Source organism: Cygnus atratus, chromosome 5, assembly GCF_013377495.2.
Source record: "Cygnus atratus isolate AKBS03 ecotype Queensland, Australia chromosome 5, CAtr_DNAZoo_HiC_assembly, whole genome shotgun sequence".
NCBI lineage: Eukaryota > Metazoa > Chordata > Aves > Anseriformes > Anatidae > Cygnus > Cygnus atratus.
In genome coordinates this window covers 42,421,317-42,440,673 of record NC_066366.1, presented here as the reverse complement: position 1 = coordinate 42,440,673, position 19,357 = coordinate 42,421,317, and the positions used below count along the sequence as shown (strand labels likewise).

The 19,357-nt window shown below is 44.2% G+C and overlaps 1 protein-coding gene across 1 annotated transcript; it reads right to left on the bottom strand.

Annotated features, from left to right (window-relative positions):
- Window positions 1-3,762: 3,762 nt before the first annotated feature.
- Window positions 3,763-19,229, bottom strand: LRRC74A (leucine rich repeat containing 74A). Its single transcript, XM_035539258.2, has 13 exons — window positions 19,112-19,229; window positions 17,330-17,505; window positions 16,578-16,685; window positions 15,719-15,815; window positions 15,259-15,308; window positions 14,386-14,467; window positions 12,602-12,687; window positions 12,082-12,276; window positions 10,840-10,935; window positions 7,366-7,509; window positions 5,871-5,978; window positions 5,149-5,234; window positions 3,763-3,838 (listed from the first exon to the last, which is right to left on the bottom strand). The coding sequence occupies exons 1-13, from the start codon at window positions 19,227-19,229 to the stop codon at window positions 3,763-3,765; spliced, it is 1,422 nt and encodes a 473-aa protein (XP_035395151.2).
- Window positions 19,230-19,357: the final 128 nt, after the last annotated feature.

The following is a 19,357-nucleotide window of genomic DNA, read 5'->3' as shown; positions in this document are numbered from 1 at the left end:
GAACTATGATTTTCCCTGTGAGATCCAGAGGTTCATCTAAACTAGCTAGCACATTAAATACTGTGGTGTGCATGCTGTGTTTTCAAAACATGTTACTTAATGGTAGTTATTTGCTTTCTAATATCAAAGAGATCTGAAAATGTTACTCAGCTGTGTCACTCTCTCAGCCCATGTAATATGCAGAGATTTTGTTTTGCCAGCTTTCCACACTGCCCAATTTTGTGCTGGCAGGCTGAATTCCTGAAGTATGTTAGATGAGTCTCAGAGCTGCCTTAATTTATGGCAGCCAAAACATTTCCTTCTGCACCATTTCACGGGTGTGGGATCAACCGAGCAATTCATGTTCCACTCCCGGACCATCCCTGCTCAGCACCTACCTCAGTTCATCCCTGAAATGCCAGCATGGGGACAAATGCTTCCACCAAGCTTAAAAAAGCTTTATTGATCCGAGAGTGTTCAGAGAGACTCTGCAACAATATGAACTGCAACCACATCCCTCCCCTGCACTGCTTGCTTGCATGTGAATTTGGAGAATTAAAATTTTCACTGGCACTTCCATTTTTTTGCTATTTTAGTTGCATCAAGCCACACAAAAGGACATAAGGTTTCACCTAGATCCTCCACAGAGATTCACTCTCTTTTGATTTTGTGCATTTGGTGAAGTAGATAATTTTAACTTATCAAACCCTTCTGGAGCTAGAAATTTGGGCACAAATTCTTCATCTCTCTCTGCATGAAAGAAACCATCCAATCTCCCTGTAGGTTTTCTGTGGTATAAAGGTACAACCTAGCTGCCACATCATTGTTGAATCTGGAGTTTAAGTGGACACTTGAATAAATAAAAGTCACATCTGCCGCAGGCCAGTACCCATCTATATTTGATTATGCTGTTTTCTTACAGAAGAGTGTGTTTTTGATGGCTGTAGCTAATCTAGAATCTTAAGGGTGATAATTGGACAAATCAGTTTAGTTGGGCAGCCAGTTCTGTGCAAACCTAAGCAGAATAGTAATGCATGACTAATACACAACAGCACTGTGCATGAGATAAAGATTCATGTGTAACATATGCAAGACAAACCCAAGATGCTGTAGGAATAAAAGATGAAGATATTTCCTAGTGTATACGTGCTACCCCCCCCCCCCCCCAAAAGTGCACCCTTGAGCTGCAGAACAAACACGGTGCTTTCTGGACAGTGGAGCACAGCCCTCTCTCTCTGCTGTCAGGTACCCAGAAAGCCAATCTTAGTCTTTTTTTTCCACACAAGTCTAGAAACGGTGAGAAACTTCTTACCTCTGATCCAGCTTAACTGACTCATAGAGCATCTGCGTGCTGATAAGCCAAGAGGTTCATTTTGGAAGAAGATCTGGGATCTTGTAAATCGTCTTCTCTGTGAGGTAACAGTGGTTGCCGGTCATGAAAAACAAAAACAAAACCAGAAAACCACTAATTTTTGTACAAATACAAAATCGTTAGCTGGTCCCAAACATGCTGATAGCCCCAAGCCTTTATTCTCAGCCTGCACATTTTGATGTTTGTAACGCATGCCTCTGAGGCTGAAAAAGAGACTCAAAATGGGAGTTCTTGGGGTTGCGGGGGAAAGAACCACATAGATATTTTATGCTGGCAGTGAATTGTGACTACTTGGTGAACAAGCTTGGTGCCGCTGGAGAAGGGCTCAAAAATGACCTGTGAGTTTTAAAGAGCAGCCCTTCCAGAAATGATGGGCAAGTGCACTCGGGCCTGTGGACACCTGCAGCACCTCAGTGGGGCCGAGAGGGCCCCAAACCGTCCTGCAGCAGGGACACCTCCCCGTGCACGCCCCAAATGTGGGCACCAAGAGATGCCAGGGCATGATATTTAGCATTCTTTTTTTAGGAAAGAAGCCAGGGAGCCGTTTTCAGAAGAGGGGCTGAAAACGGACTCCGGGCACGGCCGCTGGGTGTCGGGGCCTGGTGTCCGCAGGGAGGGGAGGCCCCGGGCCGCGCTCCCCGCTCCACCGCTGGTGCTGAGGGGACATCTGGTGGCCAGCGCGGGCAGTCGCAAAGCCCTGCAGCAGGAGTGGCCGTGCTTGTCGCAGGAGTGGTGTCTTCGCAGCTCTTTCTTAGGAATAAGTAAGTGCTCTTGATTGTAAAATGGCAGGCATGCCGCCCCTCTCCGTGCTTTTCACGTAGAAAAGGGTGGGCTCCACGGTGGGCCTCGGTATTCAGGAGTAAGATCCTGCAGGTCTGGTGTATGGTTCTGTGAAAACACGCCTCAGTGCTCAGTAACAGCTGAGGAAAGCTAATAAAATGCTAGTAGTGATTGGGAAAGGAAAAGAGAGCAACAACAACAAACCCCACAGTGCTATGTACATGCAAACTCCCCAGTGTCTTGAATGCTTTTTGCATTTCTGATTCTGATTCCCATATATTCCATCTGGGAGTGGTTCAGAGAAGGGAAACAAGGACCATCAGAGTCTGTCCTATGAGGAATGATAGAATGGGTGGCATTCTTCAGCTTGGAAGAAAGACAAATGTGTGTGTGTGTGTGTGTGTACAAGAAATGTCCATAGACTTGTGAGTAGCTAGGGGATTGTCACAGACATCAGAGGACAGAGACTTGCTGGGGTAATGAGTTAAAGCCTAGCACTCAGTCATGTATTGAAGATGACTACTGAGCAGCCATAGCAGCACCCTCACGTCAACAGTCAGGCTGACTTCTCAGGAGACACTGGAGCCACCTGAACTCTAACTGGAAGATTTTTTTCCAGTTGGGAATTGACAGAATGAATCATAGAATGGTTGGAAGGGACCTTAAAGATCATGTAGTGAATGGATGGAGAGTGAAAAGGTCGTAATGAATGGATAGTGAAAGGAATCCTTCCTTTTTCTCTCCACTCCTCTCACTGGTCAGCATGTCTCAATTCTCCTAGTTTCTTTGTGGTATAGCCTATGTTGGAAGTTGCTCACATGGCAAAATGTACTTCCTGTGGATCTGCTCATCTGCACATGTAAATATTGGCTAACCTGATCTGGTGGGTGGCATCCCTGACTATGGCAGGGGGGTTGGAGTTAGACGAACTTTAAGGTCCCTTCCAATCCAAGACATTCCATGATTCTCTGATGATATATTTTATCATTTATTTATAAATATTAGTATATGCAAGGCTTTCATTACTTCTTAAGGATTGGTGAAATCTTTCTTTCTTGGTTTTTTATGTTGATTTAAAAAAAGCAGTTCAGTATCTGAGCCATTTAAAATCAGTTATGAATTCCACCCTTCTAGCATATCTTTTCCCATGGAGCTATTTAATAAAATTCCTATTACCCACAACTTTTTAAAGCAGCATTAGCTGTAGTTTCACGTTAATTTCATTCTTCTTGCAAAAGTCCCTGCATCAAAGCAGCTAAGTCTGGTAGGGACTGTCTTCAGGGCACTTGCTCTAGTCTTTGTCCGTGTGCTTTCCCTCTAAAGGGGATAATAACAATATATGAATTTTCTAGGTTTTCCCATTCCAGCTTTTGGGCTCTGTTCCTGAAAATAAGTTCAGCATTGTCAGCATGCAGAATGAGATAGATTTGCTAACCAGCCAGTCTGTTCTGCCCTTACCCAGAAGGACCAGACCTGCTGTGCGGTTGAACACCAACTTTATTTCCACATTCAATAACTTACACTATCAGAGCTCTCCAGCATCAGACCTCCCCAAGCCCAGGGCCACTCTTAGCTTTCTTCCAGTGTTTCTCCTACTACCTTTCACTGTCTGATACCTCCTTGCTTCATTTTTACATATCTTCCTTCTCTTCTTCCTTCATTTCCCCTTCCACAGGCTTCTGTGCTGGCTTCTGCTCTTTTAGGTGACTAATTCAAAAGAAAGAGATGAAAAAGTATTAATCTAGTAAAGTGAATCTTGCCTGTCAGATGTCTTTAAGCTGCTGATAGGACCCTGAGGAACCAGTCTGAAGTGGGCACAGTAAGGACAGCAAAGGTCACAACTCTTCTGACTCTTGTCTGCAAGGTGAATATTACCACTAACACACATGCTACAGTGCTAAAATGCACATAAGGAGTAGATATCTAATTTTTTTCCCCTACATATCAACTCAGCAGCATTAATGGCACCAAATGAAGTCTTTGTTGTCTACTGGGTTTCAACAGTTCCTGATTTGGTTGCTGCTCAGCCACAGTTCTGGAATTTGTGCCTAAAGTAGCTGGGAACCCCATGTAACCTCCGATTCAAGTTTAACCAGGCTAAGGCCCATGTAGTGCCTGAGAACAGATGCTTTTAGCACAGCACCAACAGACACAAAGGAATAAAGACTGGATCTAACAAAGTCATTCACTTCTCAGCTGCTCTTTGAAGACGTTAGGAGGTTAAGAGGTGAAAAGATTTGCAAAGCTGACCCATTGCTTCTAGCCTTAGAACTAGACTACAGCACACATTTAAACCCATCAATATGTAGTGAGGGATGGGAATATTTGGCCATGGTTAACAGGGCTTTCAGATGATGAGTCACATGTCAGAGCTGACTGCAAATCTAGGGGGGAATTTGTGGTCCAATGACAAACGGCTTAGCCTGCAGCGACTGACAACCTCCAAGGAATTTGCTGCTGACTGCTCAGACTCTCAGAACTTGGACATGATTGCTACAGGCACTAAGAAAGATGCACTTTCAAGAGATTGAAAAGTTCTGTAGTTTGAAGGTGGGTTTCCAGGGAAAACTAGGTCTCCTAAGAAGAAGGATCAGAGAGAAGAAAAAAATTAGAGTCCCTGAGGATGGAGGAAAAGGTCTGAAGGCACAGATATGCTGTCTTTGCAAATCGTACTCTAGCTTCAGGGGGAGAACAATGTTGAACTGATGATTCTCACACAGGCTTATGAGCGTGAATGAAAATGCCATTCAGCTCTGAGATCCGTGCGCTTGCACAGCAGGTTTATAAAACAGAAAAGTAACACTGACTTCTAGTTTGACTCAGTAGGGCTTCTAAGCGTACAAGGTGTTGTGTGATCTGCCTTCCTCTTAGGTAAGTGATGTGTGGTCGTGTTGCAGGACTGGCCAAAAACACATGTCCCTTCACCTCCTAAAGTGAATAAGGTTGTGTTTACTTGGTATTGTGCCAAATTAAAAAGGAAACATAGGACAGGACAGTAAGTGGAGTCACTCACTCACCTGTAGTCCACAATCCCTGTCCGATTCCGGTCTAGCTTGTGCACTAGTTCCCTAATTTGGACTCGATCCAGTGGGATGCTTGATTGCTAAGAGAAGAAGAGAAATGCTAGCAAACCTCGGTATTTTAAAGCAGAAAAACCCTCCATATCGGACTGGGGCCTGGTCATCTTTTAATAGGTGAGGAGATAGACTCCTCCATAGAAAAAAATGGGATGTAAAAATCCAGAGTGATGTTGGAGAGGATAAAAATACCTCTTTTTTCTTTTTTTTTGGTAAGGGTGTAAAATAGCATCATGGAAAGCTGACCAGAACTACTGATCCAAACACCATGGTGGTTTTGGCAGGAAGGGAATTGTCTACTCAGTGTGTAGGGGCAAGGATTTAAATGTCTCTTATTCACTTTCCCATAGCAGTAAGACATAATTATCTTTCAAGATCCTGTAGGCATATCCTATACAAACAACTGGCCTCTAATTTACAAGGCTTTTGTGATATTCTAGAGTTGATCCATAATCACTGATGCCCTCTGTAGTATTTACTGGATGTCACAGGATTTCTGTTGGGTCTTGTTGAGGGCTCAACTTTTGCAGTGAGCGAATTTAGCCTTCTAGTCGGAACAACATCACCAGCAGGGCTGACTGGTGGCTATGGTGCAGCAGAGGGGTTTTCCCAGAGCAGTACCCTGTCAGGAGAGCCTCCTGGCCATGGTTTCTGGGGCACACCTGCAGCATGGCTCTCCGGAAGGCTGTCACAGGGATCTTCATGTTTCCATCTTTGTCAATTTTCTGAAAAAAGTCCCAGAGTCGCAGGTTGTGCTCATTCAAATATTTCTAAGAGAAGCAGAGAGAAAACACAGGCACAACCATGAGCTGAAACAGCCGCCGATGGCTGCCACGAGCTCTCCCCTTATTCCTCCATCTGTCACCCTGCCTTTACTCAGCCCATCTCTGATATATGTGAGTCCTTAACTCCTTATGCAGCCACTGTCAGAAGGAAAAACTTTTATTCAGGCTAATCCCATTCTTCTCAGTTATACCCTCTGCCTTGAAACAAGTCTCGGCAGTAAACCTTTATCCAAGCTGTTTCTTCTGATAATTGTGCATGCTTATTTGGTCCTCATCCCACCAGCGCCGCTTGGCTAGGCTGTCCAACCTACGGACAGTCCTTTCCTGATCACTTTAGTGCTCTTTGAATTCCCGTCTGCCTGAAGGAGAACACATCCGAGTGCCATAACTATTGTTAAAAACTGCAAAGCATGCTAGTGTGTTGCTAGCCGTGAATGACAGAGGCACTGTTTGATGTGAACTAACAGCCCAAACTTTTACTTAATTTCATCTGAAGCCATGTCTACAGCAACATCTCACCCAATTAGTTAAAAATCTGCACAGCAGCTAGGAAAGCACAATGAAGCTGGTAAAGCAGAAGTGTTCCTAACTCAGCGGTGCTCCAGTGCCTTCCAGCAAGGAGGACAGCACCATCTGCTGCTATCCGTAAAAATTACAGGCCTTAAAAAGCTAAGTCATTTCTATTTAGAACAGTTTTTGTTTGTATTACCATAGCCTATTTTTATGAAGCGCATTCATTCTGATGCTAAATCACAACTGTCAGGAAAGGGCTCTGTGAGAGTCAGCTGTTGTGGTGGGCAGGGTGAGCAGGATGTACGCTCCTTTGGATCAAACCTGAAATCCATCAGTTTGTTTTCCGCAGCTAGCAAACATCTATTCAGATGGAAATGGCAGACAACACTGTTCAGTGATTACAGCACTTAGGGTTTGCTTATATTGTCATCTCTGCCATTGCTTTTTGAAAACTGTCAAACTGTACAGCTTCTCTTTGTCAGTATTCTCAGCTGTAGAAGAAATAATTTGGATGCGCATTTTAAAGGGAACTATGTGGATGAATGATGTCATACAAAGGTATGCGATTAACATTACTAAATCACAACTATGCAAATCAAAAAACACTTTTTTTTTTTTAGACCAGTTCCCTCAGATCCCAAGGCATTCATCTTCTGAAAATCAAAGGATTTGCTTTGTCAATCTGCATGGAATAAGATAAGTGAATGTGCAGTAGTGATTATGAATATACTTTTCTGAAGGAATTTCACTGAATTTCCCACTTGGAAGAAAGCTTACCCCTTCCAACCTCCCTCCCTCCAGGTGCTTGGGGCTTGTGTACCATGTACAGGGGAGCTGTGGACAAAGTTCAGTAGCTCACCTGAATCAGTTTCATAGGATTTGGATGCTGCTTGGGGATCTTGGAGATACGGCCTTCGACTTCACCATAGATGACATCTAGTTCAGGACGTGTTTGACATACAAAATCCAGCAACTTGATGAAATTTTCATTCACCAACACATTCTGGTTCATAGGAGGAAGGAGACTGCAGTCAGCGTGCATGCCCAGAGAATGACAAAGACTTGCTTTCATTAACAAATCCATCTACAGTCAACAGTAAGCATTCCCTCCTAAGGGTGCTGCCATTTCCCATCTCTTCACTTTGAGGAATCCCACAGAAGTCTGACCCTAAATGAGTGTTATTCTCCCTTCTCTTTTCTCATGTTTGAGTTAGAAAATGATCTATTAATTTATGTAGAAATTAATTTGATGCAAGGTAGATGTACATTAGATAAATATCTCCACTGAAGACCTCTTAACGTTGGGTGATTCTTGTTCACCCCTGAGACAGTTCTACATGGGTCTCCTCTCCATTCAGTTGAGATGCAGATTGCGAGGCATTAGGTGTTAGTTAATGGCCAAAAATTTGTCTTAGAGTTCTGTAAAAATGAAAAAAAAAACAAAACAAAACAGCCAAGGCCTATAAGACCTCAGACTCAGTTTTCTGTTTTAGTACTTACAGAAAGGGCAGCAGCACAGTGTCTTGTTGTAGGGTTTTGTGATGTTAGAAAGTAAACTATCAATGAAAATATTGTTGTCACTATAATTTATTCTTCCAAATTTAAGTTATAACAAATTTACTTTCATCTTGACTGATATTTTGAAAACGTAGCTTTGATTTTGTTCATATCCGTGATGGTAGGGAAATATATGTTCATATGTTATGTTAGTTACATATTTAATTGTGGGAAATTTCAAGGCAGTTCAATATCAGGAAAGTCATGAAAGCTTCTCTTTTATGTCGTTGTGGGGAGTTCCCATGGCATCAAGCATAGTATTTTTTTTTCCCTAAAGTGTGTCTATAAAGTATCCTAATGAATTCTTACAGCTTCTTTTTAGCTGAAGATTTCTACATTGCAGTGAGGTCTTGATTGCAATTGCTTGAGGACAGTCTTGAACTAGTCTGGGTCTGGCTGGGCTTACTAGCTTTCATTCAGAATCAACTCTTTTATGGGTGCAGAGTGGCTCATTGATGAGCTCCCTGCAGAATGCAGGTTAGCAGAGCGTCTCAGTCCTGGGAGCCCAGCACAGGAGAGCCCAAGCTGGCTCTGCCTGCAGCCAGCTCTCTCCAAGGCTTGCCAGCCTGGCCTTGTCCCCAGCAGAAAGCCAGCAGACCACCAGTGTGACCTCAGAAGCTGCACATCACAGCAGCAAGCCTGGCCTGACAAACCTTGCTAGGGTCACCTGGAGGGAGCCGGGTGGTGTATTTCTGCATCTTTGACACAGTCAGCCAACAGCTCGGGAAAAAAAACGCATGGGCAGCTGCTAAGTAACGTCATTTTCTTTTGTACCATGATGGTGAAGATGGATATGTTAGCTGCTTTGATTCATGCCTCCCATAAAATATTTGATAGCCAGTAACTGCCAGTTGAAGCTCTATAAAGAGTAGATTATGGAAGGAATGTGGGGAACAGTTGTGCTAGAAATGTTGTCAGAAACAATAAACTACATCATTAAAAACGTGCCTTTCTATTGCTTCGCCTTTGCTAGTGCTGTCAAACCCATGCAGAAGTTTCTAGATGTGATCCTTATTTGAAATTCTTCCTACAGACACACTAATTATTCATTCTTTGAAAATCAAGATAAACGTTTATCACTGGGAAAAGGGGCAGAAAAGGCTTTTGTTTATGTCTTCCCTTAAGTTTCCTGTTAAAACCTTTGCTAAATTCTTAAAGGTTTAAGACAGCAGCAGATCTTTGGAAATGTGTATTTGCAAATATTCTGAACTGAAATGCAAGACTTCCTACATCACAGGTGGAAGGAAGTGTGCCAGAGAGATGAGGCATTTACCTACAAACATTTGATCGGGATCCTGTAATGTCACTGTAATTACATTGTCACTGTAATTTATGCCATTGACTATTTATCTTAAGAAATGCCAGGTAATTTAGACTTTTTGGCGGGTAAGGAGAAGAGAGCATCACTTAACCCTGACAATCATAAATACATTGTGAGATTTTGGTTGTATTTAAGACCCTTAATGTTAGTTAACTCCTTGCCTCAAAATTTCTCGGGTGGCTCCTTTCAAATAAATGCATTTCAATAATTTGATTGCTCAGAATTTAACCAAAATATATTACTCTTTCCAAGTTTATGAATTGTTTAGATTATTAGTAATTGAACTAATAGAACCACGTATGCTATAATGAAGTCTTTTATCCACACACAGCCTGTTTTAGTTTTCTTACGTAAAATGAGGCCTGACTCCTTGCAGACTTGGCAAATAATTCTCTTTGATGTTAATTTATGCAGGAAAAAAAATGTCTGCCCTAGAGGAATACCCACTCTTCACATGATCTCTGTTGCAAGTCCTCAATACTCTCAGGAAAGACCACAGTTGAATATTATTTATTCTGTTTTGTTTTCATTTCTTTCTTTAATACAGTAACCACAGGACAAGGATACCACCTGTTACCTAAGTCTCTAAAACTGCCCATGAAATATTTTTAGCTTGTTTCAAGTGTGAACGTATTATTTATCTTTCAAGTCTCAAATCTATTTTTTTTTTGGAAAACGTTCCTTCCTTTAATCACGGCACTCGCAAAGGTGGCTGGAGGACCCTGAGGCCACTGACACTTTCTGTAAGTCCTTGCAGGCCTGGAAGCCTGATTTCGCTCCCGTAAAGCACCACCGCATGGATGGGAGGAATGGGAGCAGACCAGTTCGTGCTCAGGTCTCTCCCCATTGTGGGGTGCAGCCCATGCCCTCACTCAGGAGCTTAGAAGCATTTCTGTGTCTGTCATTTTAGAAGTAGCACATGAGGTTACGACAATATGTCACACCACCATCCAGCTACAGAGGGAAATGCATACTAAGATTTGGCCTCTCTGATTTTTTTTCATTCCACATTAGCGCTCATTTATTTATTTATTTTTAATAAAAGCACTTTGCTTTCAGTGCATCCGTATATTTCTGCTCCTCTACATCCTGACAGAGTATCAAAGCACTTTATGATATCTACCATCTCAGGTTACCCTGGAGGGAGACAGCTCATGGGATGAAGAAAATTCATCCTCCGCTGTGAATTCATTCCTTGTTCTTGTTCTGCTACTGCAAAATGGAAGGGAGTGAAACATGGTGATACTACAGGCACCTCTCTCCAGAGCTAGGCTGGAGTCCTAGAATTTCCATCTGGCTCCTAGAAGGGTTGCCATTTTTATTAGTGACTGTGCGTAATTGAAGCAGGCAGCAAGTCTCAAAACACTTTTGGAAGAGGGCAGCTCTGGGATCTATGCAGTTCCTAAAAATGTATAGTGTAGGGACTTTGAGGCTTTCTAGCACATAAGCTCTTACTGAGATGTTGATCTCTTCCATCATGGAATTGGGGTTCTTTCTGACAGATATGACCAGTGCACTGGCACCCTCCACGGTCAGGGGATTATTGGCCATCTGTGGGAGAAGAGATGTAGACAGACATAGTAAGAGTGAGGATTTTGTGCAGGAGGCATGCTGTAACCTTAGCAGTGACCCTTTCTTCCCGTCCTTCGGTAGGTCTGTAGAATAACTGTTGTCCCTTGGGATGGGTTTGTTCTTTATTTCATGACCTTTTGTCTCTGTCACCCAAAACTCTGCACTGCAGCCTTCCAGTGGCATTGCTGTCTCAGCCTCCATCTGCCTCCACGGGTGAAGTTTGACATGTCAGGTCCCTTACATCTGTTGCAGGGGTGTATTGATGTGGGTTGTGCTCAGCCATGTGATGGGAGAGGCTGAGGCAATGGACTGCATTTGAAGATGCGCCTGCTATTAGAATTCATCTGAATGGGGAATTTGCAAGGATGGTGACGTTAAATTTGGCTGAGAATCCAGCTCATAAGCTAGCTGACTTTTCTGAGCTGAATTCCTACAGAATGATTTTGGATTGAGGAGACATATTAGCTTTCAAGGTTAACCTCTGAAGCTAGTTTGACTGTTCATTCAGCTTTGCCCCCTTTCAGGATTATTGATCCCTAGCTTACTAGGAGGCAATTTTGGCTTTCTTCTTCCAGGACTTGATAATACTCCTTGGGGGTAATACTACTAGTACCTCAACATAGTGCTGTGGCATTGCTCTGGTGTGGTAATGGAAGTTTATCCTGTGTTTGAATATATTTTTAGCAAATCATTAACACACTGAGAAAAGCATGCTCTGTCCCACCTGCAAACTTCAGTCTGAACCTTTGCCTTACACTGAAATATGTGTTACATATAAATCCACATTTGCAACTGTTTTATGTATGTATGCAGACCTGCTGAATGCTTAGGCTCTCACATGACTGAGACTAGATATGACAGGAGTCAACTATTTTGGGGTAATATTGCATGTGGGGTTATGCCAAGGCCTGACTTTGGGGGATTTTTTGAGGGAATGGTTCAACTTATTTGCCCTGGCAGAAATTCACAGGATAGAATTTCCTGCTGCTTTGTTCACCTTCAAGCCAGAACAATGCTCATTTCTCCCAGTTCTCAGACAGCTCACCTCTGTCTTCTGTGCCTCCTGACTCAGATCTTTCTACTCCCCCCATTTATTCCTCCAGCCCTCCCTGGGCTTTATTTTACCTTCAGGACTTTGAGTTTTCCATTGACTTCAAGGCCCCTGCAGAGCTTCTTGGCTCCCTCATTGTTGATCTGGTTGTTGCTGATGTCCAGGTGAACCAGCGCGCTATTGACTTTGAGAGCTTCTCCTAGGGCCTGTGCTCCCTCATTCCCAATGCTGTTCCAAGAAAGGTTGAGGATTTTCAGTGCACCGTTGCCCTCCAGGAAGAGAAGAAAGATCTCAGCTGCTGCATGCCCACCATGTGTACCACTCTACCCTTTCTTGCCTGGATGAGGCAGAAGCATCTCTTAACTTACACCCAGCCCAGCCCCAGTGAACCCAACAGCTCTGCAATGTCACCAGGGTCTCTCCATCCATGTGAGTCACCAGACCTACTCACTGCTTTAGTTCTTCTCCTGGCCCTGACTCCTACTGTCAGTAGGATGAGCCTTGCTAGGGCTACTGAAGCCTGCTCAGACCTCAGGGATGTGCGTTCCCCATCAGTGTTTCAACCAGGGTGTCACAAAACAGGAGTGTTCCTACCCTGAGACCTGTGCCAAGTGCCGCTGTCCCCTTCCTCTTCAGGTGGTTCCAGCTCAGGTCCAGAATCTCCAGTGCCACGTTGCTGGCTAAGGGAGAGAAATGGAGGTGTTAGCTCATGAAGAGTGGTCCGGACACAAACGCTGACCACAGTTAGGGGCTAAGAGAAAGTTTGCTGGGGATTCAGCAGTGGCCTTCACTAATTGCTGTAAGGGGAACCTGTACCTACAGAGTCTTCCCTTCCACTCCATCCACAGAACAGAGAACGGGCTGCTGATCACAAGCAGAGAGGGAAGACAGCCTTTTCCGACTTAATCAAAGACTGGATTATGAAGTAGGGAGGGAGGAAGACAGTGGAAGGATTTCTTATACCAGTAGACACTGTCTGTGTTTCTCACTGTGAAAAACATCTGGATTCTCCTTGCCACATCTAAAATATCAAGACTTGCTCTGCCTGTGTTTGATTAGCAGAGGAGAGGAATTCAGCTTCCTATAGTAGCTGTGCCCAGCTGTATATGTGCCAGTGCCAATTCACATGCAGAGCACACCTCACAGTGTAAATTCTACTTAGAGCAGGGTATGTGCGAATTCATTTGGGCCTGCTGTGACACTGGGAGGGGTAGGACTTGCTGCCAACGCTTCTCATTCTCAGACAGAATTTCTCATCCAGATTTTCCATGGATGGGAGGATGGACGGAGGCAGATGGTGAATTTAGCTGGCTTAAAAATATTCCTCTAAAAGAAAAAAGAACACAGAAAAGTAACAGATTCTGCAATAATCTCCACAGCTCCTGCCTCAAGTAAGCTGGAGGGGATGAAAGAAGGGGTGTGAGGCCTTTTAGTTTGGAGATGCATATTTCTGGGCTGGGAAGGTCACGAGGTTTAGCACTGATGCTTGGGTTCCCTGCAGGCTTGTCCAAGGCAGGGGCACAGTGCCTTGTGTCCCTCAATGCAGCTTTAATTGATCCATCTTTGAAAGACATTGATTGCAATTAGAAGCAGGTTCATATCAGTGGAAACACTGAACCAGGAGAAGGAAAGTGCTAATTAAACTGAAAGCTTTGTGTTACTGGAATGCTTAAGGCACACAGGATGCTCTGGTCATGGGCTCGTGGCTGTTACAATAGCAGGTATGTTGGAAATGCCGAGGGAAGAAATGCCATCAGGTATTCATACAAGGCTTTCACAGTGTGCTAACAGCACCTGAGGTTACTGAAAGATTTTTACTGTTATTTTTGCTTTCCCTCTCCAGGGCTACTACACGCTCTGGAACTTACTTTGAACAGCTAAATAAGGCAACTTTATTTTATTTCTTTATAATCTGTTTCCCTTGCTGCTTGCTGTACAATGACTCAAACCATTAGGGTTTGGGCTATTTAAAAAAAAAAAAATCGTTCCTCAAATTCGTGATCAAAAGTTTAGACAAACAACAGTTCTGATCCTATTGGATTTCAGTAAAATGTAATCGTTTGCTTTAAACTCCCCGAGGGAGTTCTCTTTCAGCTCCCCTTTCTCTGACACAGACTGCTCTGTCACTGTGGTTTCTCATCCTTTGTTTCTGTTCTGATACAGCAGTCAAACGTAGTTGCTAGTCACCTGTGCTGATGAGGGTGAGCAGGTGGACTAGCCAGGAAGCTCTAAGTCCAGTCTTTTGTATTACCCACCAGGTTATGGCATGGGACATTTTTGCTGGAGAAGGAAATACATGTTCACTGTGCTGACCCCATCGTGTCCCCCAGTAAGCGTGCTTGCCCTCCTGGCTCTGGGGGAGTAATAGATTAAGTTACCGAGCATCTGTCCCAGGAGCTGTCCTCCCTTCTCAGAGAACTCATTGTGGCTGAGATCCAGCTTCTTCACTTGGTAATTGCCCTGAAAAGAGACAAATGTGCAGGGAGAATGAAATCTTCCAGCCAGCTGCAGCCAGCTGCCATGCTGAGGCCCCCACATAAGGATGAAACAGAAGGATATCAAACACACTGAAATCTCCAGCACATGGGGGTTCATCAGCATGGAGATGGCAGCACTGTGTACCCCAAGACAGAGCTTTGTCAAGCATATAACATCACAGCAATTGTCTTTCCAAGACAGCAAAAGCAATGGGGCTTTGTGTTGTGCATACTTCCCTTAAACAGCTCATGTCTGGTCTGCAGCACATCCTGCAGCTGTTCCTGCCCCCTATTTCACTCTCACCATTGCATCCTAACCAAGAGCACTTTATGTTATCAGTCCAAAGCCTTGCTTCATGGGAGCTTCTGGTGGTGCCAGTGCTGCAGAGACTTTGAGACAGGAACTAGGAAGAGAAGTCAAGCTTCTTCTTTTTGCTGAAGAATTGCAAAATGCTATGAAGTTGGGCTACTTATGTGTCTTGAAAATTTGGTATCACCCAGATGTTCTTCTGTTATTGTCACACAGCCCTGAAGGTTTGTTTCTCAGCCAGACTCACACAGCTGTCCTGAGGAAATGTTAATTCACTCTATCCTTCTCTGTGTCCTCCCAGCCTCCCTCATTTCTGAATTAAGCAAGAGACACCTAGCAGAATTATGCCAGGAAATCATACGGGCATTGCCACGTGAAATCATGCCAAGTGAACAGCAGCTTCAGGACAAGGAGTCTGCTGCACAGCCAGGGCTGCAAATGACCTTGGGTTGCAGGTAACTCACCATCAATGCCTCAGCAAGGCATGATGCAGCCTCTTCTCCAAAGCTGTTTCCTGGGGAGGAAAATGTGTGTTAACAATGTGTTGATCTTTCCCTTGGCATTGTGTTGGGGTCGGCAGGAGGTTGAGCTTTTAGGTGGAGCATCCAGTTAATCATGGCCCATATCAGGCTTTGATGAGTTAGTCATTACTCCAATCCACAGAGCAAAATTATCCCAAGATATAAGAGAGACACAGCAATTGTCTAAGTTTCTCATACAGGACTGGTTTTCAGAGGTGCTGGAGGTTTAGCAGGCCAAATATTTATTTTGATCACATCACAAAAATCTAGATTTCCACACTGTCACTCTGGGTTCCTGTCAGAGACATAATCGAGAGTCTGACTAATGTTCTTGGGATGAGAGACTGAAATGAAACACACAGTATTTCACTTCCACTGCTATCACTGGGTGCATGCAGCCCACCTGAGAGCCGAAGAGCATAGAGATAGGATGTGTTGTCCAAAAGCAAACTGGCAATGGCTTCAGCTCCTTCTGTGCCTAGGTGGTTATTGGAGATGTTCTGGGAGGAAACAAGGAAGGATAAGGAGGATGAGCCCAGAAAATGAATTAGCCTTATTGTGTCCTTAATGCCCAAGATATTAAAGGAATAATGCAAGACCAGCAAAAAAGAAATGCCAGCCAGGCAGTAATTAATAAAAGTTACAGGTATGTTTAATCCCTTTTCCTTCGTAGCAGAAACAGAGTCCTAGAGCCATCAGTTTCACGTGGATCATTGTCTTCAGTGAACCAAGAGGCATTTGGCCAGGAATCTTTTTTTTTCTGATGCAACACAGATCCCATGGCCTAGTAAAATGCATTTTGCATACCCCAGATTCAGAGTGAAGGAACCTTCCTAAGGATCTGTATCTGAAAGTTTTGCATTACTCCCTTAATCTATTTACAAAACTTTCCCCATATCATGCTGGAGAATAAAAGTTCCTGACCGAAACATTTTTTCCACTGGCTAAGTATGACCTAGAAAGACCTAGTTCTGGTAATTATTGTCACATCTGCTAATGAAAAGAACAGTTCCAGGCTCCCAGGCTCTGGGATCCTCACCAGGCTCATCACATGCACGCTTCCGCTTTTCAGAAGCTTGCACATTTAAAAACTAGATGAGCATAAAATATCTTGATTTTCAGAATGTGAATATTTGTGTGTGGAAGCAACTGTTATTTGGTTAAAACTTGGGATGGAATGAGTTGGTTTTCTTTCATGAAATTCCTCAGATGGTTGAACTTGTGTGAGCAATACATTTGGCTCACTACGTCAGGTTGGGTACCAGTTCCTGAAGGGAGCAATTCTCTCGTAGCATCTCTGCTATGCATATGGCTCCTTCTGCCAGAATGCAGTTATCTTCCAGCTCTAGGCGGGTGACAGTTGCATTGGACTGGGAAGACACAAAGGTAAACAGAGACACATAAAAGACACATGAGAAGTTAATGAAGCAGGTAGTTTCCTCAGTTCAACAGACACTGGACAATTCTTCCAAACCCCTCAGGGTGTTGCAGGTCCTGAGCAGGACAGTGGTCAGGAGACATGGCATAGCTGTAGCAGTGGAAGATGGCATACAAAAGAGGGACCTTTTTTTTGGAGAGGTTTTGAGTAGGTAGGACCTTCCATTGCTTTTTGACAGCCTGGAGAGCCAGGTTCAGATCCAAATTCCCCAGACAGGCATCCTGGGCCTGTCCATTGGTGAGTGAAGCACATCTTTGTGTAGGACTCTGAGTAGGGGATACTAGTCCCTCCAGACCTACCTCTAGCCCTGTAGGGGTTAGGAGCACTGGGGACCTGTGTCCCATGGAAGAACATCAGCTTGCAAGAGCAAAACGTGGGGTAACTCCAGCACATGGTGGCAGTTGCTACACAAGGCTTTCCTGTGCAGGGAAATATAAGGGAGGCTTGGGGTTCCTTTGTGGAAGATAGGACTTTTTCTCCCGCACTGTATATTCAGTGGTGGCTTCCAAGGCTGAGAGAGGCCTAAAATGCCTATTGTCATTGGCAGCAGTGGCCCCAATCTTACTAGCTACTCACCACCAGAGCAATGGCAATGGCTTTGACACCTCTGGGTCCTAGACCATGATGGCTCAGGTTTATATAAGGCTTGGCCAAGTTCTGAGTAAAGTGTGAGACAGGCACCACCTCCATCAGCCTGCATGCTTCCAGATACAGCTCTGCACCCGTAACACCTGCAAAGGCTTTCCCAGGACCTACAGAGAAAAAATATATATTGATGAGTGGCGCATTCAGTGTTTGCCCTCCATATTCTGAGCCTGTTTCTCCCGAGCACTTGACTCCCTCTGGGTTCAGAGGGTCCCATGCACAAGGAATAGCTGACAAGTATAAGGTAATAATTCCCCAAAGCAATCGCTCTCACACAGGTTTCTTGGCGTTTCTGTGCTAAGCATAGGACTTGCCCCAATATCTGTAACACTTCCCGATGCTGGAAAGTTGAGATGAGGAGCAGAGGTGTTCTTGCCTCAGCATCCACGACAACATGGGAGATGGGGATAGCCTGCCAGCGGTCTGCAGAGAACTAAGCAGCCACCTCAACTGAGCTCTCACTCTTGGCCTTCATGAGAACCTAATTTTTTTGGTCTTGATTCATGACTTAAACCAAACTATCAACAAGCTATGCCAGACTCATTGGTTCAGGTCCTAGGTAAAGCTTTACATTTTGGAGCCAAATTAAGTAACACTATGCAACAACAGAAGGGTTTCACTCTTTAAAAGTTATCCTCCCTCTGGTTCTCCCCATCCCTTTATCCCACACCTCCGTGAGTTAATGTATTCTCCTTGCTTCTCCATTTGGCATCTGTAGCTTCTCATCAGTCTGCAATATGACTAAACCTTTCTTGGTGTAATTGAGAATTTCTGACATCAGGCAAAAACATTTTCATCATTTTTTTTTCTTTTAAATTTTAACTGAAGCATACAGCTGATATTGCCAGCAGAGCTAGGGCAGCTCAGAACATCTTGGCTTACGAACAGCAGAAAGAATCCCAGCATTCGTAACTTGGCCACTGGGTGTTGTTGACACAGCTGCAGTGAGACATATCAATGCAGCTGGCGGCTGCATTTCCACAAAAACCTGTCATTTGGAATTCCTTCATCAAACCCCACACTTAGAGCTCATATTTCTCCATGCTGTTATATGCTTCCAATGGTCTGACCTCAAGACAAATTCTCTTCTTGTCAAAACCATTTTTCCAGTTCAAACTGAGGCCTCTCACAAAAGTTTTTTCCTTGCATTCTTATGTTTCTTTTTTTCTTTTTAAAATTTTCCTTCCATTTATAACAAATCAAAAAGCACTCCTCCTAAATTATAGGCAAGTCCTACTGTGACAAAAATGAGTGCAAGACTTGTTTAGCCAGAGGACTGACTTCACTGGGCAGGAGATAAGAGCGACCAGAACCGTCTAGGACAATCGTGGCAAATCTGTGGCATGCAGACCACAGCTGGTATGCAGTGTTTCATCAGGAGCACACAAACAGGGCCTGAGGCTCAGCCCTGGCTTCAGCTAGCTGGTCTGGTAATGCTGGTTATTGAGGACTAGAGGAGGGAGGAAGGCACAAAGGAACAGCCATGGCCTATACACAGGAGTTGAAGGAAGATGCTTGATGTCAAGGGGGGAGCTCCTAGAGGGAAATTCATCCCCCCTGCCTTTCTCAACCTCCAGATGAGGTGTGGATGTCAGGGCTCTGCCAGGGTTATTTGTGTCTGTGGCCTCCACTTCTGATACATACCCATTGGTAGGTACAGCACTGACTGTGAGGGGAAAAGCTAGTGAGGGCAGATGAATGGAAAATAATCACCTTTAACTTCTAGGTCAGTGTCAGAGCCTTGCATGGCCTTCTCTGCTGAGGCATCAGGCAGTGACAGAGGCTCTGGAGACTCACTGGTGTCTGACATCTCTTCATTCTGGTCTGCCATGAAACCAAGCAGATTCATTTTGTCAGTGCCAGCACATTTGTGACTTCCAGTAGGTGACAGAACTTCCCACAGCTCCCACTGAAGTCTGCACCCCTCTTCAACAAGCTGCAAACGTGCTCCTTCCCCAG